At 35.5% G+C, this 22033-nt stretch overlaps 6 protein-coding genes across 12 annotated transcripts; 3 read left to right on the top strand and 3 right to left on the bottom strand.

The window, feature by feature from the left end:
* Positions 1–13: 13 nt before the first annotated feature.
* On the top strand, positions 14–2197 carry LOC111593532 (mitochondrial dicarboxylate carrier). 5 transcript variants are annotated; one of them, XM_023306333.2, is made up of 4 exons: positions 14–447; positions 515–624; positions 1394–1764; positions 1816–2197. In XM_023306333.2, the coding sequence occupies exons 1-4, from the start codon at positions 380–382 to the stop codon at positions 2137–2139; spliced, it is 873 nt and encodes a 290-aa protein (XP_023162101.1). In that variant the 5' UTR covers positions 14–379; the 3' UTR covers positions 2140–2197. The 5 variants fall into 5 exon arrangements, with proteins under 5 accessions (XP_023162101.1, XP_023162104.1, XP_023162100.1 ...); XM_023306336.2 differs by having other exon boundaries at positions 515–663; positions 1394–1754; positions 1816–1897; XM_023306332.2 differs by having other exon boundaries at positions 16–447; positions 515–663.
* A 1512-nt stretch (positions 2198–3709) lies between these two features.
* On the bottom strand, positions 3710–10636 carry LOC111593537. Of its 2 annotated transcripts, none has more exons than XR_003944289.1 (2): positions 10405–10636; positions 3710–3825 (listed from the first exon to the last, which is right to left on the bottom strand). XR_003944289.1 is itself a non-coding variant. In XM_030224534.1 (2 exons), exons 1-2 carry the CDS (start codon positions 10466–10468, stop codon positions 6966–6968), a joined length of 471 nt encoding a protein of 156 aa, XP_030080394.1. In that variant the 5' UTR covers positions 10469–10636; the 3' UTR covers positions 6672–6965. The 2 variants fall into 2 exon arrangements, 1 of the variants encoding a protein (XP_030080394.1); XM_030224534.1 differs by lacking the exon at positions 3710–3825 and adding an exon at positions 6672–7372.
* A 114-nt stretch (positions 10637–10750) lies between these two features.
* LOC111593535 (charged multivesicular body protein 1b) lies at positions 10751–11606 on the top strand. Its single transcript, XM_023306338.2, has 2 exons — positions 10751–10925; positions 10993–11606. Exons 1-2 carry the CDS (start codon positions 10904–10906, stop codon positions 11580–11582), a joined length of 612 nt encoding a protein of 203 aa, XP_023162106.1. The 5' UTR covers positions 10751–10903; the 3' UTR covers positions 11583–11606.
* An 83-nt stretch (positions 11607–11689) lies between these two features.
* LOC111593536 lies at positions 11690–12207 on the bottom strand. Its single transcript, XM_023306339.2, has 2 exons — positions 12052–12207; positions 11690–11988 (listed from the first exon to the last, which is right to left on the bottom strand). The coding sequence occupies exons 1-2, from the start codon at positions 12150–12152 to the stop codon at positions 11703–11705; spliced, it is 387 nt and encodes a 128-aa protein (XP_023162107.1). The 5' UTR covers positions 12153–12207; the 3' UTR covers positions 11690–11702.
* Positions 12208–15866: 3659 nt separating this feature from the next.
* Positions 15867–16780, top strand: LOC111593525 (SAGA-associated factor 11 homolog). The gene has a single exon (XM_023306319.2). It carries the CDS (start codon positions 16053–16055, stop codon positions 16689–16691), a length of 639 nt encoding a protein of 212 aa, XP_023162087.1. The 5' UTR covers positions 15867–16052; the 3' UTR covers positions 16692–16780.
* Positions 16763–20861, bottom strand: LOC111593524 (gram-negative bacteria-binding protein 2-like). Of its 2 annotated transcripts, none has more exons than XM_023306317.2 (4): positions 20646–20861; positions 19886–20569; positions 19498–19829; positions 16763–16973 (listed from the first exon to the last, which is right to left on the bottom strand). In XM_023306317.2, the coding sequence occupies exons 1-4, from the start codon at positions 20845–20847 to the stop codon at positions 16770–16772; spliced, it is 1422 nt and encodes a 473-aa protein (XP_023162085.1). In that variant the 5' UTR covers positions 20848–20861; the 3' UTR covers positions 16763–16769. The 2 variants fall into 2 exon arrangements, with proteins under 2 accessions (XP_023162085.1, XP_023162086.1); XM_023306318.1 differs by lacking the exon at positions 16763–16973 and having other exon boundaries at positions 19506–19582; positions 19654–19829.
* Between the last annotated feature and the right edge of the window lie 1172 nt (positions 20862–22033).

Raw genomic sequence — 22033 nt, forward strand, 5'->3', positions numbered from 1 at the left:
AAATAATTACACTTTTGAAATTCGATTGTAAAACTAAATTTCAGTTAGCAATAGTACTATGTAACAAGTGCAAGTTAATTTATAATATTGGCTATTCAATTGATTTGAGTTGCATAAGCCTCAGTTAAAACATCGTCCGATTCTATAAAGCTATGCCAAGTTACTTTTCTAAACATCAATTGTTGCATCCAACTTTTTTTCATTCTGAGCTACTTAGTTTTCTAACAATCCTTTAAAAGTTTATATTGATTCACATCAAGAGTGCCCGCTAATGGCGGGAAGTTGACAATACTTACAAAGCAGATCATTCAGTATCACGTCGCTTCAAAGCATTTCGGTTTTAAAAGAGAAAAAAAAAAAAATAAAACAATATAAAAGAATGTCAACTGAGAACAACAAACTGGGGAATTTCTTCGGAGACCAAAAGGTCTCGGACTACAACAGAAAGTGAGTAGTACGTGGATCATTACATTTTTGTATGTCCCCAAAAACAGCCGGCGATAATATATTTCAGAATTATTCCACGCTGGTGGAGCGGTGGGATAGCTGGGGCCTTTACCCATTGTGTTGTTGCGCCTTTTGATCTACTGGAAACTCAAATGATGTTTCTCAGCAAAGACATAAGTATGGTTGACTATATAAAATTTGCAATAAAAAATCATGGTAAGCACTAATTAAATACTAAACACCTTTTATTACCTGAGCCCACTGAAAATGTCAATTCAAGGTATGATGGTTTTGAGAAATTGTATGTGACAGGTAAAAGAAGGCGTGGCAGATTCCAAAAAATATAAATATTCTTGATAACGACGAGGAGCTGAATCGATGTAGTCATGTCCATCTGTACGACGGTCCGTTCGTATGAACACAGCGATCTCGTAAGCCACACAGCCTAGAGGCTAGAATTTAAGTATATCCGAGATTATTACAAAACAAGCTTATTAGAATATTAGCTCTATTCAGTGTTCAGGATGTCACCTAGTCGAGTAGTTTTAACTACAGCACACCTACTCTTTTTATATTCGACCAAGAAAAGTTTATCCATCTATATATATAAAGGCAAAGTCGCAAATATGTATACAACCAGTGTATACTATGTTTTTTACTAAATTCGGGGAAAGGGAGGTATTCAAAAGCAATAGTTATAAAATCTATGTATTCATTACAGGAACCGCCACAATAAAATGGATGCTACAATCTTTTTTGGTAATGAAACGACACTTGTGAGTTATATATTTACATTTTCAACGGGTTCATGGTTTAATCATATTATTGCTATTTAAAGACAAATACATTGTTATATGTATTTGTTAACGGCTTCATACAAATGCAGAGTTCTTAAAATTTTTCACACGATTGAATAAATTGATGTAGCTAATTATATTCATTTCAGGATTTTTATCGCTATACGACGGTCTGAGTGCCCAAATTTTACGACAGTTATCTTATACGACATTACGGTTCCATTTGTACCAAGTGGGAAAGCAGTACGTCGATGATTACAATCTCTTTCACAAGGTGTATGTGGCAAGCATATCTGGTCTTTTAGCGGGGACTGTCGGAATACCATGCGAACTGATTAACACGCGCATGCATGTGGATCGATTACTAAAAGTGAAATATAGGCGAAACTATCGAAACGTGTTTGATGGTATACATACAATATGGCGGAATGAGGGTTTTAGGGCGCTCTATACGGGAGGTTTATGTTCTTTTACTCGCGCCACACTTGTTAATATTGGACAGAATGCGATGTATGATCAGGTCAGCAACTATTTTGATTTTATTATAAGTATCTGTATCTTATATTTACAGAGCAAAATTATGTATAAGCATTACTTTGATTGGGACGACGATTGTAAAATTCTGCATATAACGAGCTCCCTCACTGCAGCCATTTTGTGTGCTCCTGTGGTTCAGCCTATTGAGATACTTAAGACGATGCAAATGAATAGATCGGCTGGTTATTTAACCACAACCTCTGAAAAGATTACGTATATGATGCGTTTCGGTTTCAGAGGTCTATTTCGTGGCATTACGCCGAGTCTATTGCGCATGATTCCACAGACAATTATTATGTTTCTTTTATATGAGCAGTTACGAATTCAGTTTGGCTATTATGAAGAAAAGGTAGACTAGAAGTGTAAATAAATGTAAAATATTGTCGATTTTAGCTTTATTATGATTATCTTTAGACAACCAATTATAAAACTTGAATATTTAAAAAAAGTTCAATATAATTTTATTTCGTTTTTAAAATTTTAATTTACAGTTTTGTATTTTCTAATTGGAGTATTTTAAAGGTAATAACGGGATTTCAATTGTAATGTTAATATATTTCCGATTTTGGTCGATAGTGATCGTTATGATCACTTAATGAAAAATTATAAACTTGTACTGCGTATGTGGTTGTGGTTTACGAGATCGGTGCGTTCATACGGATGGACAGACGAACAGACACTTGGTTAGATCGACTCTGCTCGTCCTAATCAAAACTATATATAATTTATGGGGGACGGGATTCAAGGTATTTCCTAGTTGGACACACCGACCATAGCTTTGCTACTCGTTCTTTTTTATTAACTTTATTAATTAAAATTCTTGATATAAAAATACAGAAATCGTAAAATATTTAAAAAATTAATACAGTAGTTTATTAAAATGTGAAAACTTTCAACTTACGAATAATTTAATAAAACTGAATATTTTGTAAAAAAATAAATATTAATCAAATATAATTCTGATACGAACAAAATATAATAAAATTGAGTCAAATTTATTTATAGAGTTTACCTTACGCTGCATATGTTTCGCCAGCTCCTAATATTCCTGATGGTGGCAGCTGCTGATCCTCGATCCTTTCCACGGTTCTGCCTGACGTCTTTCTTCTTCGATGTCCTTTGGTCAGTTTACTTGTGTTGATGCTTTGTAATTTCACGTTGACTTTCACTTTTTACTTTCATTTTACTGCTCCTTGTGCTGTGCTGCGGCCGCCTATTATAGACCAGTAGTTGACATTCTTGGCTCTAAAGCGGTACCTGCCTGTCGCTAGTGGGAAAATAACAGCTACATCGCCTTATCACCAGTGCAGCCAATTTGGCTATTATTATTATATATTATACCAATATAAAATTATTAAAATGTTTCGGATTATATTTTTATTACTTACAAAATCTCAAATTTGCTTATGTTTTCAATTGGTAGCTCATAGATCAACTCGAGTCATACTTTTTTATCAAGTAAAGTACTTCAAGATATTTAATGCTTGCGGATAATTTCCTTAAGTAAAATACTGAAAATAATATACAAATTAAAAAAAGCCTGGCTGAAGGAATCTTCTAGTGATCACTTTAAAATATCAACTTTCGAAATTGTTAAATGTATTAATTTAAATGCTGTCATCATGTGTTCTGTGTGTTTTATCCGGTTATATATGGTTGTGGTTTACGAGATCGGTGCGTTCATACGGATGGACAGACGAACAGACACTTGGTTAGATCGACTCTGCTCGTCCTAATCAAAACTATATATAATTTATGGGGGACGGGATTCAAGGTATTTCCTAGTTGGACACACCGACCATAGCTTTGCTACTCGTTCTTTTTTATTAACTTTATTAATTAAAATTCTTGATATAAAAATACAGAAATCGTAAAATATTTAAAAAATTAATACAGTTCGGATTATATTTTTATTACTTACAAAATCTCAAATTTGCTTATGTTTTCAATTGGTAGCTCATAGATCAACTCGAGTCATACTTTTTTATCAAGTAAAGTACTTCAAGATATTTAATGCTTGCGGATAATTTCCTTAAGTAAAATACTGAAAATAATATACAAATTAAAAAAAGCCTGGCTGAAGGAATCTTCTAGTGATCACTTTAAAATATCAACTTTCGAAATTGTTAAATGTATTAATTTAAATGCTGTCATCATGTGTTCTGTGTGTTTTATCCGTGTATGAAGATGTTGAACGCGCTTCCAGTAAAATGAAATATATAGTATTGTTCATAAAGAACATAAGATATATAAGAAAATATATTGCTTTAAGTCATTTATTTAAAAATTTTAATTATTATAATTAGAGATGTGGATAGCGCACATCAAATAAATATTGTCATATTTACCAAGGGCCTGCAAAGTACTTAAAATTGTGTATTTATTTTATTTTGTTTTGTTTAGATATTTTTGTTTTCAACAAACTTGTACATATTCAGGTTAACAAAAACCAAGTAGCCCGTGCATTTAATACGTGCGCTCATTTCTCCAGTTTTTGATTCACTTGATTTTTTACTCCAAATTTTCTAGCTTGCTCGACTGAGAACATTATGTTTTCCACCCTTCTATCATGGTATTTACCATTTGGTATTTACCATTATGTTCGTCCTCTAAGAGATCTTTTTATACCCTGAAGGAGGCGTGGCAGACCCCATATAGAGTATATACATTCTTGATCAGGAAGAGAAGTCGAGTCGATTGAGCCCCGTCCGTCCGTCCGTATGTGTGAACCCGATAAATATTCTTGTTTTATTGTTATCGACAAAAAAATGATGAAATGCAGATAGAAATTTTATCTCGCAAGTCTAGAGCTAAGGCCTCCAAATGTATTTAGTTTTATGTATACTTAATGCAATTTAGAGTTTTGTTAGATTTTGGAAATCTGCTCCAAGTTTTCCCAAATTCTTAAAATTTAAGTTCAGTTGGAAATAGGGTCAAAAAGTGAAGATTTTTGGACTCCTACCAAACCAATAAAATATGTAGATCATATGCTGATAATTTCATTAAAGTAAAACAGAAGTTATTAAACAAAACGGTTGGCCAATTTGCAAAAGCACATGTCAAGCAGCGCCACTCATATTTTTCCTATACATGTGGACACATACATTCAAATGCGTGTATTCTTCTCTATTCGAAGAATCGAAATTGCGATTGAATAATGCTTAAATTATAAGCTGCTACTAATCTTGAAATTGGCATCTCCTTGCGTAAGCATTGCAGTGGCGGTGTTGGTAGAGGCGACGCTAGTAAGCAATATCCTCTGGGTTCGAGCCTGGCGGAGAAGGGTTGATGCGCGTTGCGTAGACATTGTGGGTTCGAATCTTGGTGTCGTACAAAATATGGCAAATACTAAAAAACACAGGTTGGGATCAGGGTAGCTCCTAGTCGGGCACCCCGACTAGAGCTTTCTTATGTGTTACTGTGTATGTTATTGAGCCTTGTATTATCCGGCTCGAAAGACTAATGTGAATTCACTTGATTGTGGTGGCGTTCAGTTATGTAATGATCTTTATTTGTCTGAGGGTATAAGAACTCTAACACTGACTCAATCGTATTTCATCTCTTAAATCTAGCTTATCAAGTGCTGAGTGTGTAAGGGACAGCGCTGGTATGTGTAATTTTAGATTAAGAAGTATGTAATTTGATCTATTCCTATTGCACTCGAATTGTTGTATGCTCATGCCTGAACATTCTGTGGGGGCCAAATGTGATAACTGATCTCTGGGACGTCCAGGAACATCGTTGTTTATGCGCTGATTAGCTTGTTAGTTGATAATCCAGTTATATTGCCGAAGACAATCCATCCAAGTTTAGTGTTTTATCCCGGTGTTTTGTTGATTTTCTTCCCTTTTTCCAACATTCGTAGGGAAAGTAAATCAACTCAATAACAACATCAATTTGACTGGGCTTGTTAAAATGTGGGTCTGCTAGTTAGCAGCCATTCCAATCCTTATTAACATCCATGTCAATTTTCTTAGTCGGTAGAGCTCTCTGAAGTTTTGCCATAACAAGTGCCAATGTTGTAGTAACGAATTAACTTTTAAACCTGGGATTGATTGTTAAGCAAACGCTATTTTTAAGAATTTCCCCATTTTGCGAAATTCCTTAAACGTTCCGTTTGCATCTCCCTTAAGCAAACTGTTGTGTGCTTTAGTGCATTGATTGCAAGTCCAATTCTCTTTGCAATCTTCAATGCTATGGGTACCAAGACATTTATAACACAGCGTGTTTTTATACACAAACTCCTTGCAATTTTTAACAGGTTCAGCTCTATCCCTCTGACACGTGGTTCTCTCATGTCTAGTCAATTGGCAAAAACGGCATAGTTTGTAGGTCGTTGTCGTTGCTTCCATCGACGTATGGACGGCACTCTTTTCCACTAAGTCTATTGAGTTATATAGTTGCTCAATAAACTCGATCCCGTTGTCCAAGGACTGAATTTCTCTAGTCTTCTTTACATGTTGCTCGTAAAGTTGTAGGACTTCCGTAGAGAATCTTCGCAACAGAATCTGAGCGAATAGAACGTAAGTTTCGTTACCAAATTGACCTTTTTCTTTGATAATGAATGTCCAAGAACTTGCGAATACTGACTTCATCATTGTTCTTCAGCAGTTCCACGTCCACTAGCTGGTTAACGGCGTTTGCAAATATTTTCCGCTTATTTTCGTAGCGCTTGCATTTACGTTCCCATGCTGAATTATAGCTAGCAGACAAGCCAATTAATAAATGGCCTACGACCATTTTGGCTTCTCCTTTGAGGCATGATTTCAGCCAGTTCAGCTTTTTTGTGTCGCTGATATCTTTCCTGTTGTGAATCACCTCGGAGAATAGTTCGAAGAACGTTGGCCACTCTTTGCGACTTCCATTGAAGTGAGGAAGATCCACTTTCGGAAGATCCACTAGAACGTCTTCTTTTATATTTTGCATGTCACCTACTCTTCTTAGTTTTCTTGTGAGTATGGTGACATTGCATTTTAACTCATCGATCTCATCGATATCAAAGGCAAATTTCGTTGACTGGACTTTCTTCCACAGGAAAATCCACTTGTCTTTATACTCAAGGATCATATCTGCTGAGCTCTAGATTGGCATACACTTTTTGCATATGTTGCCATATTTTTAGAGTTCGTCTGTCCACAAGGTCTACCATCACATCTATTGGGCTCGAGCTTCTTTGGAAAAATATTATTTCCTGCTGCCTGTGCTGTGCCTTGAGTGTCTTTGGTTGGATGGATGCTGTTTGGTCGGTGTGTGGTATGCAACCTCGACTCCCATCAGATACTCTTCGTAGTTCCTGATGTTTTCCATTATGCCATCATATATTTTCTCCATAAAATATTGATGGTCGACGACACCGATTTTGGTCAGAGTTAGATGATTGGTAGTAAACTCTTCTGCCAATTTATCAATGACTGATAACGCATCCTTGTTCGTGATGTTTGATCGGAGTTTCAGCTTTGTGATTGCAGTTCCTTTTTCCAGGTCCCTAACCGTGTGGTCGATATAATTCAGCTTCTTCGAACACGCTAGCCAAATTACACAAGTTTTAGGCACTGCTGCTGCTTCAACTCCTTCCGATCCTTCTTCACGTCCTGAAATTCATCATTCAGAAGCATCAGCTACGTCAGGCAGAACTGGTATAGTAAAAAAAGATGCTAACAAATGTAGCGGTGCCTGTTGTCAATGTCCTGCCCGTGAGCAGCTCCGGCTTTGCTCTCGGGATCGGATCTAGACTCAAACTAAATTTGTCTGCTGACCACTCCGCCTACTCTAATAATAATAAACGTAATATAAATTGAAAACAAAGAAAAAAGTAAGTACTTTCCAGTCGATACCGATTCTTCCGATTTGAAACATCAAGTAGCTTATAAAAATTTTGGTAAATCAATAGCTGCCAACAGTAATGAATTTGTTACATATTCAGTTTTGAGCTGTAAAACTCCACTCCCCCAGTAGGCGTGGACATATAAGAGTGGAAGTTACAGGGAATTTTCTATGAGTCACGCTCCCCAACGCGTAAACCGTTTTTGAAAATGTCAGCAGTATGTTAGCAGTAACTCAATAATCAAAATTTTAATTTTTTAGCTCCACAACTTTAGCAGATAAATTTAAAAATATATGAGAATTTGTTCAAAACACTATTCAATGACCTAGGCTTTGTCATAGGTTTTGGCATCTAATTTATCGTTAACTTAAAGAGGATCCTAACAGTGACTCACAAATTTTGATGTTCTAGCAGCTCTACCTGCTTTGCCAAGCTCCCAATAATATAAGAACTAATTTTTCTAGGATCAGAAATGCGGTTTTAATACGTTATTACAGGTCTTCGTAAGTATACGCAAAGTTAAATATTGTAATTTAAATATGCCATTAAAGCAGATGGCGAGCTGCACCATCACACCTCCAATATGGCGGAGCAAAGGGTCCAAGTGATGCTCCCGTTTATGGAGATTATCAAGTTAAGCCCAACCGAAACTTCCAAATTAAAATTATTTCATCTGAAGAAAATAAGTACTTGAACTGGTAAGGCCGATTCATACGCCCTTGTGTAATATTTAACTGAGCTTTGCTCCGAAGCTTATTAAGTGGGGATTTTTAGTCTCTTTTTGAAATAAATAGTTAGAACTTTAAAAAAACTTGTCCTACGAACATTTTTTCTTTAATTTCTACACAAAACAAGTAAGAAAGCTCTAGTCGGGGTGCCCGACTAGGAGATACCCTGATCCCAGTCCTCTGAGTTTTTAAATATTTTCCGTAGCTTGTATCGAGTATTCAAAAAAAAGAACAAATAAAATCGACATTGCAAAACCAGGTTTCGAACCCGGATTATTTGCGCAACGTGCACCAACTCTACCAACACCGCCACTTCATAATTAAAAAATAAATAAAACAATAAAAAATGTTTAATGGATTTTAATGAAATTTTCAGCATATGATCTACATATCCTATTGGCTTGGTTGAGATGCAAACGCCTTCACATAATGGCCCTAATTCCAACTAAACTTAAATTATAAGAATTTGGGGGAATTTGGAGCCGGTATCCAAAATCCAACAAAAACCAAAATTGCATAAAATATACATGACTAAAAAACTAAAAATTTGGAGGCTCTAGCTCTTAAGACGTTTGAGATATAATTTTTTTACTGCATTTCAATAATGTTTTTATTCGATAACAATTAAATGCGAATAGTTATCGAATATTCGACTGCGCGTGCTACACACGGACCTACAAAAAAAATTTCAAGTCTCTAGCTCTTATAGATGCTGAGATCCACGCGTTCACACATACGGACCGACGGACAGACAGACGGACAGGGCTCAATCGGCTCAGCTTGTCGTCCTGATCAAGAATATATATACTTTATGGGGTCTGCCACGCCTCCTTCTGCCTGTTACATACATTTGCACAAAACCATTATACCCTGATTTCCCATTTTCAATGGGATCAGAGTATAACTAGTGTGAGTAAAATGATTTTTTCAGTGTGGAACGTCTTGAAGTTTTTCAACAACTTTTGTAATTTCCAAAAAATAAATAAAAGTTTTTCAATGTTATGGTCCTTTTTTTGTCAGAGTGTTCACATATAAAGATAGAAAGACGAAAAAGAAATAAAGTTTCGTGCAATAGGAAAATAGAAATTAGAAAAAAAAACAAATGAGTAAAAAAGGAGCCCAACCTAATATATGTGTATATGTGTTTGGGAAAATCAAACTAAAAACATTTATAATTGTTAAATTAAAGGTGTTTGTTATAATTTTATAAAGTTTTATTGATCGACTGATGTAAATGCTGTGACCGTGGTGTTTTTGTAACCAAAGTAAATTTGTCGACAGGAATAATTTAAATAGCTGCTGCGCGCTTGGACACAAGTTTTCGACAGACAGACAGAGGCAAGGAAAAGAATTTATAAGTAAGGAGCGCAGCATCATATTAAATGTAGGCTTGCTTATGTATATGAGTAAACTAAGAGTAAATAAGCGTAAAGAGCGATTCATCGATTCAAAAGAGGAGGCTGTTGTGACATGAAACTGAGGATCAGCACGCTAATTATCAGTAGACGGTTGCGTTGATACTTATGGAATAGCCTGAAATATTTAACGCCAAAAATTGCAGTTATTGATTTGGTTTTAGGAATTAGGAAGTTAATTTGTGAAGAAACGAGCGACGAAGTGTAGGTAAAATGATATAGCTCGCTTTTTTAGACAAGGTGATATTGCCAACAGCAGTGGAATATATTGTTGCTTTTTAGATTTTGTGGCACAATAGGTGCAGATGTGTCTATTAAGTGCCGGTTGTCATACAATGGAGTGTGGTTTTTCGACTGGTAAGTGAGCAGGAACTAGATTGGCAATGTCTCAACTGATGCACCTTTTTTTGGGACATTGAGCCAAGTCTCTTGGCTTCCGTATATGCTTCGATTGGCGACAATTGGTCAAAGTGCATAAATTTACAGATCATATGACCAAAAGACCATAGTAGCCGCACCAAACAATTTTGTAGATCTGTACTCTGACTTGCGAACCTGATCATCTTACCTTCACCTGACTTGATATAGATTAGCGTTTAGAAAAAAGTTTGACAATGCCCAAGAGGGCAACTTATTAGTATACAAATTTCTTTTACCGTGGCCTGAGTGCAGTATTTGAATGATGACACAATCACCAACTTCTAGAGCTAGAGAATCCATAACACGAATATCAATATTATCTGTGTCTGTCAGTTGCCTCAAGCTGCGAACTTGTAGATTCAGCCGCGTTCGATTATTATTTATTAACACGAGGTTATAAATATATTATGATTAATTAGCGTATCAATGTAGCATTTTGGTGCCGAAAATATCTTTTTAGTAAAAATTCAACCTTAGGGTCCATTCGATATGAAAATTGTTTGAAACCGATAATATATAATCAGTCTGTGTAAAATACTACCGAAATATTATCGATATACATACTCAGCCAAGAGCAGCTGTCTTACCAAAAACAAGTGATTCATACAAATAGGAGTGGAAAAAATTTTGTGAAGCGAGTTCAATTAACTGAAACAAGAACAGGAGCAAACAATCATTAAATATAAAATATTAATTATTAGTTTCAGCATTTAAAGCTTCAAACTGGGTAACGACATGTCGACATCTTCAATGGAAAGTAAGTATTAGCAGTGACGCCATTGTATTGCCATCCAATATAATAACCAACACTATCACTCCTACAGAACATCTTTTCAATTTAAAGTTCGCTGTAAAAGACCTGGAACGCAATTCCAAAAAATGTGAAAAAGAGGAAAAGCTAGAAAAGGCAAAGGCTAAAAAAGCCATACAGAAGGGTAATATGGATGTAGCTCGGATTCACGCCGAAAATGCCATAAGACAAAAAAATCAGGCCGTGAATTACCTGAGAATGAGCGCTCGTGTAGATGCTGTCGCCAGTCGCGTGCAGTCGGCGTTGACAACACGCAAAGTTACTGGCTCAATGGCTGGTGTGGTTAAAGCCATGGATGCTGCCATGAAAGGCATGAATCTAGAAAAAATTTCATCACTAATGGAAAAATTTGAATCACAATTTGAAGACTTGGATGTACAAAGCTCAGTGATGGAAGGCACTATGTCCGATACGGTGACAACATCGGTGCCACAAGGAGATGTTGATAATTTGTTGCAACAAGTTGCCGACGAAGCAGGCCTCGAACTTAATATGGAGCTGCCCAGTGGTGTACAAAGTTCTACCATAGGCGCCTCTACACAAGTCTCACAAGAACAGGATGAGCTAACACAGCGCCTGGCACGTTTGCGACAAGCTGAATAGCTTGGGTTTTTTTTCGCAAATCTCTTTCAAATTAATGTTACCCTTAAATTTGTTTTTATTTCTATAAGTACTCCAAATTGATGTAATTAGTAAAGCAGCTCAGTTTGAATCAATTCTAAGTTATGTAGATATATGTTGTGACTGCATTTGATGTGTATTTGGCTGGGGTTTTACGCGCTGTTTTCTAGGTTTGCGAGGTGCAACATCTTGGACTTCAGCTGTTACATTTGATGCAATCTGTTTACTTTTAGGCTTCGGTCCGCGGCGTTTTTGCTCGGGCTTTCCCTTTGGCTGTGGCACCATCATTGGTACAGCACGCCAGTTATCACCATGTTTGTCAAGTTTACTTTTTAATAACATCACATCGTATGCCCGGCGGCGTAGTAACTTTTTTATTTCATTTACTCTGCAATATTTAGCGTCCAATTTTAATTTGGAAATAATAAAATACGCCACTCTTTAAATTTACCTCATAATGCTTCGATCATTTTCCGCTTGTATTTGCTGGCATCTAGTGTATATTTTCTCTGTTAAATGTTTGTAAACATCATCTTTTTTAAGAAGCGTCATTTTTCAAAACATGATAAAAATAAGTATATCATACATATGGGTGTTTTCTAACAGGAACGAAGGGTTGCAAAAACATCGATATATTGAATATCGTCCACATTTCATAAGGCCTACACGATTCAATGATTTTTTAGTTTAGTTTAGCTAGAGTCAGTGTTGCTAATTTAGCTATTTTCCTGCCAGCTCTGGCGTTTTCCAAACACAGAATGCCGCGAAAATTCTAAAATATTGACGTTCATGTTTTCTAATCGATCCAAGCAGTACGTACTTTCAGAAGTTGAACTCGGTTACCGTCAAATGAATATCGTTCCAAATTAAGAAATACGTAATTTCTTAATACTTGATATATTAATGCAATGAATGTTCAAGATTGAATTTAAAGTATTAAGAAATTACGTATTTCTTAATAACTTAAATTCAATCTTGGACATTCATTGCATTAATTCATTACAAGTATATTTTATATTTGTTTATAACATTTTTTATTTTGATCAATATAGATTGAGCTTTCAGATGTTGCCAGAATCTTACCACTTTAAATTCAATCATGGACATACATTGCATGAATTCATTACTTGTTTTTTATGTTTTTATATAATAATATATATTTTTTGTACATATAGTATGAGCTTAGTAATTAGATTTTATCAGAATTATTTAGTACCTGCAAATACATACAATGAGTCTAATAAGAAATTGAACCATTGCAAACCTAATCATGTAAAAAGTAAAAAAAACGGAAATAAAAGTAATTATGCTCTTTACGTGTTAAATTTATCCCCTGCAATTTTTTCGTGTGCCAATAACTTCTACTTGAGGTTGACTTTATGGACTACCCTCCCCATTGAGAACAGACGTTCCTAGGGCTGCTTTAATTGTCTCTTCTGTGCAAAGCGGTGCTTACTTTTGTCCTAACCTAAAAACAAAAGTTCTTTAACAAAACGTGGCCGCTCACTTCAAATATCCTGTTTTGTTTACTCGAGTCAGATCTTTTGATTTTATCAGTGTTGGGCTTTTGTAATATTGTTCCTTTCGGATTGCCAAAGTTCGCTATATGCTGAGATATCGTTTATGTTTGTGGCGATAAGTGCAGTAGTTGAATAGTGGACATTTCTATTATTATGCGCGACGCCAGTGGTTGAACTACAGAAAACTTTCAAAACTTGTCATTGCAAGTGAGGATTTTTTGTCTTTCAAAAAATTATAATTTACCGTAAATGGAAATTGGCTTCATGGAGAACAATTTAATTTTTGAAACTGTTTAAAGGGTTTTCAGTCGTTTCAACAGAGTAGGTTACTCGCTTAGACCTCGTTTTCTAATTGCTTACATTCCAAGCTACCTAATTTTCGTTCTGCATTGCACTCCTCAAAGTATGATTTCCGCCACTTGATCTTCGCAATCGTGTGTCAATCTGGGACAGTGAAGGTAAGCTAATTCTGCATTTTGCCCAGACAATGGTTAGAAACAAAGATTCGATTGTTGCGTAAAGCGAGGATGTTAGTTGAAGGTCCTGTTATTGCCGCGAAATCCTTACTGAACCCTCTGTAGTAGATAGCTGCAGCGACAATCGCAAGCTGATCTGGCTGTTCGGTTCGACATATTCTTGTGTGACTCCAACTTTTTAGGGTCAGTCATTGCCTCGTGTTTTGACACTAAAAAGCCAACAAATACTATTCTCACTTTAGTGAACTTCGTTTTTATACCCTGATTCCATTAAAAATGGGAAATCAGGGTATAATGGTTTTGTGCAAATGTATATAACAGGCAGAAGGAGGCGTGGCAGACCCCATAAAGTATATATATTCTTGATCAGGACGACAAGCTGAGTCGATTGAGCCCTGTCCGTCTGTCTGTCCGTCGGTCCGTATGTGTGAACGCGTGGATCTCAGCATCTATAAGAGCTAGAGACTTGAAATTTTTGTATTTTATTATTATTGTATTTTGTTTACCTCAAATATTAGATAACTATTCGCATTTAATTGTTATCGAATAAAAACATGATTGAAATGCAGTTAATAAATTATAATGCGGACGTCTTAAAAGCTTGGCCACCCAATTTTGTATTTAGTTTTATATATATTTTATGCAAATTTGTATTTTGTTGGATTTTGGATACCGGCTCCAAATTTCCCCAAATTCTTTATATGCAAGTTTAGTTGGAAATATGACCATTATGTGAAGGCGTTTGCATCTTAGCCAAGCCAATAGAATATGTAGATCATGTGCTGAAAATTTAATTAAAATCCATTAAGTAAAACAGAAGTTATTTAACAAAACGTTTGGTGCAGTAGCTGCGTTGGTAGAGGCTCCGCTCGTAGCAGTTAATCCCTGGTTGCGAGCCTGGGGGCGATGGAACATTTTGTATTGTTTTATTTTTTTAAATTAGGAATTGACAGGGTTGGTATAGTTAATGGGTTGAGTTGGGTTCGAATCTTGGCGTCGTCATGTCGAGTTATATCTGTTTTTTCCTTGAATGTTGTATACAAACTACGGAAAATATTGAAAAATTCAGATAGGACTGGGATCAGGGTATCTCCTAGTCGGGCACCCCGACTATAGATTTCATACGTATTTCCGCTTGGTAATAATTTCAGCTGTCATCAAATGGTTTAAACAATTCGGTTGATTAACTGTCTCCATGCTACGTACTTGTCTAACCCCCACTAAATTCAGGGATTGACTTGATTATATCATGTGGGATGTCGCTCCTGATTACTGGGTACACTGAAATACTTCTATAAACATTCACCTGTGGTGCTTTAATGCATAAGTTATTAACCATTACTCTCACTTATTTAGTTATGCCTGTATTCTTTCTTCTCGCTGTTCTCTTACACTTGGTCTGCGTTCATCTCGACTCCTATTTCGTTTCTCACTTTGCTATTGTTGATGCTTATATTTTGCACGTGGCTACTGTTGGCTTCTGCATCACATTTTGTGTCATTATCGTACTAAATTTTTTATGATTCTCAACGCGTCAGAGCATCGGAAATTTGGTGTAAAAAATATATTTAAAAAATATATTTAATATATTTAATGTAATAATAATATTTAAAATGAGGTGATGTAATATACATTTATTATGGGTATTTATTTAAGTGTGGTTTTAATTCTTTTACTGTTTATAATACATAGTGTGCGCTATTAACTATTTATATTACGGTCTAAGGATGTCCTTGTATGTCGTGCGCCAATTATGAGAATGGGGGATCCCGCCTTGCAGATTGTTCACCGTAGTAATGTTGTCTGTAATTAGTGTCCTAAACTTGTCTTAGGATATTTATGTTGGAGGGCTTTCATGTTAGAGTCACTGGCATTGTGGCTCAGATATATGTTCCAATAATATCAAATATGTTGTACAGCAAATGCGGGAGCATAAAATCAAATGAAACTAAATCTAAAAGATGGGACCAGTCGACAAGCCGACTAAGTATTTTTGCTTCAGTTGAAAGCATTTGAGTTCACTGTGCGTTTGTGAGCTATGTATTATCTTCATCAGTATCTATCATCTTCAGTATCTATCTGCTCATTTTAGGCACTGTAAGATTTTGTATTTATTATTAACATAAATAACCTAACATAGCCAATGGAAATGCATGACTACGCAGCAAATACATAGATTTAGCCAAAACGCATATTTTTAGAAATTTTATCTATATCGATATATATCGAATAAGACTTCATCTGCCCATCTCAAACTCATATCGATATTTTCAACTTATACACTCTATTATCAATGAATACTCTCACTTAACACTGGGACGATTTTAATTCTTGGTGTTGCAATAATTCAATAATTCGTTTTGTAACCTACAAAGTCTAAACAACAAATAACTTTCGATCATGTAGTATATGGCTATAGTTTTTACACAGAAAAATCCAATTTGCTCAAACGTAATATGTCACATTCAAACGCAAACCAAATACATCTAATGAGTTCATCTGGAAGTGCATCTCAAATGGCCACAACTCAGGGTCATTTAACAGCCTCAGCCATTACATTCAATTTTCGAGAGCTCATCAAGGAACCAAAAGGATTGGATGAAGCTGCTAACTATTTGTTTCAGGGACTTCTAGATGATGTAGTAGCCGGCATTTTCATAGAAATTCATCATTTGCGGAAGACAGGCAATTTGACTGCCCTTGATGGAGTCGGTGAAGAAAATGCAGAGTCTGCCTACAGAATTTGTGAGATGCCAAATTTGGACATATTTGGCATATCAACAGCTAAAAAACCGATGGACTGCACCTGTCCACATTGTGACAGGTTAGTGGCGGCGGCCCGATTTGCACCACACTTGGAGAAATGCATGGGCATGGGACGCATCTCTTCTCGGATTGCCAGTCGACGGTTAGCAACTAAGGAGGGCACTAGTGCCAGTTCTTCCTCAACTTCAACATACCTTCAGTCGGGTGGAAATACAGGCGGTACCGATGACGAAGATGATGTGGACTGGTCGTCCGATAAGCGCAAAAAGAAGTCAACTCAGAGCTCACGAAACAACGGATCTAAAAAGAACAATGGAAAAACTTTCTAGCGTGACGTCTCCTAGCTTTATTAAGATTTGTTATTAAACTTATATGAATATAAATCAATATATTTAGAGACTTAACTCTTACTCCTCCTTTCCATGAGTTGAGTAAACGTGAACATAGTCAATCAGCAAATTGGGTTGTATCCAAGTTTCCTTTTTAGTATGAAGTTCAAACTTATATGGGCCCTTAGTATCATTATTTAAAAACGGCTTATGCTTAGACATCATATTTTCATCTGGGAAGTTAACATTTCCGGCTGCAGATAGACCCAACACAATATAACACTAAAACATTAAGAAAATTATGATTAAAATGACAATGTTAAAAAATGTACAGTTAACTTTCAGAAAATTTATAATTTGTTAGCAAATAGCAGCTACATCGGATATCGATTGATGCTCTCCTTCTGCCCACATGAAATTACATATATTTCGCCGTTATAGAAATTATATATATATGTATACATATTACGTTCCGTTGCATATACAGGTTTTGACAGTCCAAGATTAAATAATACAGGGAGTTAATTCTACGCTCGTTGGGGCATGGAAAATCGGGTAACACCGTATTTTCCACAGTTTAGAGCTAGAAAAAGATATAGATTATATATTTACACCCATAGGGGCGTGGCAATTCGTACAACACGATATTGTCCATAACATTTTATGTCCACATATTGGAAGTGTGCCAAATCGGGAAAAATTGTAAATTTCTATAGTTTCACAGTTTGAAGCTCAAAATGTAACGATTTTGTTACTTTGTCTATTGATTTACCAAAAATTTTATGTAAAATATAATCTTTAACGTTATTTATTAAAAAAAAAATATATATATAGCTATATTTTTCATAACGGGGTAGCTAGATTAAATTGGACAGGAGGTTAGCGAGACTAATTATGATTGGTCACTTCAGTGTGCAAGACAGCAAGACAAAAGGGATCACACACTGAAACTCAGAAGGGTCACAGATAAATGTTGATAAGGTCTGTTGTTATTAAGGAAGCTTCTGTAGCATGTTTGTGGTGTACAAAGTAATAGATATATTTCTCCGCTAACCTGTCCTCAGGCGGTAAATCTATTGTATAACAGAAGAGATTGTGTAGTTCCTAGTGATATATATAGTGAGGGTAATTATTCGTCTAGAATGCGGGTGTCTGAGGGTAATTATTCGTCTAGAATGCGGGTGTCTAACGCTGTGTACCTCGGGTTGAAACCGGAAGTGTGTTTTCCATAGATATTTCTTTTAGCTGAAGGGTACAATTATTTTATTTTGCTTACAATTTGGATTGAACTAGGTAAATTTTGGTTTCAAGCCTATAACTTCGTTTAACTTTAGCTCGATTATGAAATAAATATGTATCATTCATTTTACCTGATTATCTAATGACTCAAGTTTTTTTTTGAAGTGGAGAACAGGTGGAAAACTGTTTATCGTTTCTATGGATTTTTTTCTTTTCTTGAGAAGTTTTCATCTAGTACGATTCTATTTGAATTTGATGGAACCCCTTGAAATGTTCTCAATCATAATAGGTATTGGATATTTATCATCGAACGTAACTTCATTTAAGCTACGATAGTCGATAACTAAACGGAACTTTGTTCCTTGGATGAGTCATCTTTCTTACGTACGGTCCTGATTGGTGAATAATATGGGGACCGTCAGAACCTTTAGGTTTTACGAATTATTCCCTTTATTAATTTCTTCGTCAAATAACTTGAAGTAATTTTGATTTATAAGATTTATTGGAGAATCAGTATCTATGCATTTAAGAGTGGCATTGTTAATTACTAAATGGTCACCATCGAATATGGGCACTTGCCCCAGTAGAGTAAGCGCTATGTCCAAATGCGCTTCTAATAATTCCATCGTTAATTTTAAGTTTGATTTGTTGACCACACTTATATACTTCTTTATTTACTTTTAGCTTACTTACTACTTAGCTTCCTTAGTGGCTCTACGGCGGATAAAACAACAAAGTTTTCGACACTGCTTTATAAAGATTATTGGTTTCAAGAGTGTTAGTTTTTTAAGCCTCGCATGGGGTATCCATGATTTTAACACAGGTCTTGTACTATGTTGTCCCAAACGATCTTGGACCACAACACAACCTCAGATGTTGTATCCGTATAGTAACGGTTGCTAGCGTTTAATCAAAGTTGTATTCTTTACTTCATTTAGTTTTGTTATATCCTACCGGCTTCGCCACGTGTTATTTATTTTTGCATCTCCACATGACAAATTTGGACTGAAGGCTCGGTTCAATTCTCATTGCTCACTTTAGTGCACAAGACAGTGAGCGGTGGATTTCCAAGAAAATGGTTTTATATTTAAGTTGGTTGTGCTTATATTAAGATATAATGTAAGCTCTGCGTGTGGGAGCTTAATAGCTCGATCGATTATCAAGAAGGGACAGAGGTAAATGCTATTAGGATAAGAGCTCTTGCAGCGTGGTGTGCGGTGCAGAGTAGCGGATACATTGCTAAATATATATGCATCGTAAAGGCGTAGCAAATCGGACAACCCCAAATCTTCTACAGTTTTAAAGCCTGGAACAACTACAATATTCTACTTGCTTTTTTGTAATTAAGAACTAACCTTCTTGTGGAACTAAAAACAATGGTGTGACCAGCTTTGCCAGTGAGTAAAGTTTCTCTTTAATACTATTCTAACCCATAGATTACAATAGTCAATTCTTATAATTCAATTCTAAAAGAATGTGATAAGAGAATAACAACTATTAAAAAGATTTTATTAAAATCAATCCCGATAAAAAATTTTAATGTTTACTATTATACTAATATGCTTACCTCTTTTGAATTGAACACATTAAGAACATTTGGATTAGATATTGTGCCATATGTAAGACCATCCACCTTATATATTAACCGATCACTGTGCCAAATTAATGTGTAATTGTGAAAACTATTGCTTAGTGATTTGTGTGCTGGGTATATTTTAGATACCACATATTCCGAGTGTTTGTTTGACGTCCAAATCACAGCGCTTCCAAAGAGTCGGCTTCCACTAATAGGAATTGCGTTCTTATTTTGTAACAGTGCGTTGCTGCGTCTAAACGCAATACGTAATTGATTGACATAAATATCTTCACTGTGGTAGCTCGCAGGTTGCAAAATTAAATCTAAAAAATTATATTACAGCATGCTGATCCAATCGACGTTATCAAGTCATACTCACAAGGAAATAACCAATCGCCTATCGGCATCCTAGCACGTATTTCTACTCGGCCATATTTAAATTGAAACTTTTTTAAAGTGTGCAGTTTGGCTGAGTGCACAGGTGGTAACGTCGATGGTATTCGTAATAGTGGCCCACAATCCTTTTTCTGATTTGCTATATCTTTTATGGTTGTGCATCCATCTATAACAAATGGTTTAGAATTCGTATAATTAGCCCATCTCGCTATTATGTGCAAATAACCATCTTTTATATAATTTGTTTTTGGATCATTCATAAAAGCCACAAATTCACGATCGTTTTCTGAATCATAAATTCGTGACCGTTGCTCATGTGTCCAATTGGAAAAATTCAGATCAAAATCTTCCTTGAAAATTAGAGCACCCGCACACTTTTGGGTTTTAGAAAACATTTCTGTCTGTGATCTTTCACAAGAGCAATTTCCTTTTTCGATGCCTTCCCCATGGCTACCAATAATTAGGTCGTACGTTTCCGTTATTACTTCATTTTCAGTTTCGAAAACTCCTAAAATTCGGAGCGGATCATCTTTAAAAAGTTTTTTTTTTACATCAATCCTAAATTCAAATGTTCCATTTTTATCTTGGCTCTGGACAAAGGTGTAATCGGGGCCGCACTTTTCACCGATGTCCGTTGAAAAGAAAAAAGTTTTGACTTCAGAACCACCTGGAAAAAAATGAAAATTGTGTGTCTATAAAATTTGTAAGAACACAATAAAGTTGAAATACAATATATTACATACCTAATACTCCAATATTTATTTCACTGCCTTTCACTTTTACCACTATATCTTTTTTTCCTTCCGTGCCCAGAAAACCAAGGAAGCAAGAAATTAAAAGCACATATTTTATTTTCATTTTATAAAATAATATGATTATCAACATCAAAGGACGTTTCCTTAATGGTATTTTTAATCTTTCTACAATAAATAAACAACACTCCATATACCATCGACCGCAGAGAGTTGACTGATACAGCGGGTCAGAAGAATAAAATGTACATAGTCTATATTTAATCAGCGATTAAAGCAGTCTACGATCTATTAAAATCAGAGCGGTTGTCACGTCTACTTGAGCGTCAGTCAGTGCTCTTTAGCGTGACCTATACATAAGCTTTTGATATATACAAATATTTATAAACCAAAAGTATTTGTGCAATGAATTTTAAATATTTACTCTTTTCGTGCGGTTTCATTCTTGGTTTCCTGAGCACCAGTGCTATATATAAACAAGATGTAAGTGTTGAGATAAAAGGACGACAGCTCGTGGTCTCAGTGCCAGGTATGTGCAAAAGTTTGAGTTCTGTGCTAAGAACAACTTAATGTAAATTAATAAATTTACAATAAGTTATAATTTTTTAAAAATAAAAATTAAAAATTCGCAGATAATCCTGACGTGAAATCAATGTTTTTTTCAACCGAAGTTGCCGAAGAATGTACAGCGGATTATACTTACATCAACAATAGCAACGCGTTTAGCATAAAGCTTGAAGGAAATCGGAGTCCAAAGGAAAATGATTCTTTACGTGTGCTCAGAATCATTGAAACCAAAGATCAAGTATTAGCAGCAATTAATAATTTTCAAATTGATTCTAACGGCAATGGCAACACCCATATAGATGAAGATAAAATAGTTTCCGAAACATGTGCTAAGCCCAATTACTCTGATAAGTTGGATTGCATACTGGCGGAATCTGACTCAGATAAATCTAGGGTATGCAGTGGTCAACTTATTTTTGAGGAAAGTTTCAGAGACAACATTTTGTCAAACAATTGGACTCATGTTCAGTACTCGCGGCTATATACAGAACATAAGGAATTTGCGGCTTTTAAGAAAGATAAAGCAAATTGCTATGTAAGAAATAAAAAATTATATTTACATGCAACTTGGCCGAAAAAAATTAATCAACTGGAAACATTAAATTATACTGAATGTACGTATAAGAAACCTGAAGAAAAAACGTTTTTGTGTGGACCTTATGCATTCGACATTCTAAATATTCTGCCACCTGTGCACTCAGCAGCAATAACCACTAAAGCAACAAAATTATTTAAATATGGAAAGATCGAGATACGTGCTAAAATGCCGGTCGGTGATTGGCTCTTTCCCTGTGAGTATATAAACATATTCA

The sequence above is a fragment of the Drosophila hydei genome, unplaced genomic scaffold, assembly GCF_003285905.1.
Source record: "Drosophila hydei strain 15085-1641.00,03,60 unplaced genomic scaffold, DhydRS2 tig00000001-arrow-pilon, whole genome shotgun sequence".
Taxonomy (NCBI): domain Eukaryota; kingdom Metazoa; phylum Arthropoda; class Insecta; order Diptera; family Drosophilidae; genus Drosophila; species Drosophila hydei.

What these genes read in the sequence shown, in the direction of transcription:
- LOC111593537 (XM_030224534.1), bottom strand. Translation starts at nt 10,468, where the DNA reads ATGGATTCTCTAGCTCTAGAAGTTGGTGATTGTGTCATCATTCAAATA. An exon ending in AATACTGCACTCAGGCCACG is followed by an intron (nt 7,373 to 10,404) that starts GTAAAAGAAATT and finishes GATGAATTTCAG; the next exon opens with GACGTGAAGAAGGATCGGAA.
- LOC111593536 (XM_023306339.2), bottom strand. Translation starts at nt 12,152, where the DNA reads ATGACGCTTCTTAAAAAAGATGATGTTTACAAACATTTAACAGAGAAA. An exon ending in AATGATCGAAGCATTATGAG is followed by an intron (nt 11,989 to 12,051) that starts GTAAATTTAAAG and finishes TAAATATTGCAG; the next exon opens with AGTAAATGAAATAAAAAAGT.
- LOC111593525 (XM_023306319.2), top strand. Translation starts at nt 16,053, where the DNA reads ATGTCACATTCAAACGCAAACCAAATACATCTAATGAGTTCATCTGGA.
- LOC111593524 (XM_023306317.2), bottom strand. Translation starts at nt 20,847, where the DNA reads ATGGAGTGTTGTTTATTTATTGTAGAAAGATTAAAAATACCATTAAGG. An exon ending in AATAAATATTGGAGTATTAG is followed by an intron (nt 20,570 to 20,645) that starts GTATGTAATATA and finishes ATTTTTTTCCAG; the next exon opens with GTGGTTCTGAAGTCAAAACT. An exon ending in AGGCGATTGGTTATTTCCTT is followed by an intron (nt 19,830 to 19,885) that starts GTGAGTATGACT and finishes ATAATTTTTTAG; the next exon opens with ATTTAATTTTGCAACCTGCG.
- LOC111593535 (XM_023306338.2), top strand. Translation starts at nt 10,904, where the DNA reads ATGTCGACATCTTCAATGGAAA. An exon ending in GTCGACATCTTCAATGGAAA is followed by an intron (nt 10,926 to 10,992) that starts GTAAGTATTAGC and finishes TCACTCCTACAG; the next exon opens with AACATCTTTTCAATTTAAAG.
- LOC111593532 (XM_023306332.2), top strand. Translation starts at nt 380, where the DNA reads ATGTCAACTGAGAACAACAAACTGGGGAATTTCTTCGGAGACCAAAAG. An exon ending in ATTTGCAATAAAAAATCATG is followed by an intron (nt 664 to 1,393) that starts GTAAGCACTAAT and finishes TATTCATTTCAG; the next exon opens with GATTTTTATCGCTATACGAC. An exon ending in AGAATGCGATGTATGATCAG is followed by an intron (nt 1,765 to 1,815) that starts GTCAGCAACTAT and finishes TTATATTTACAG; the next exon opens with AGCAAAATTATGTATAAGCA.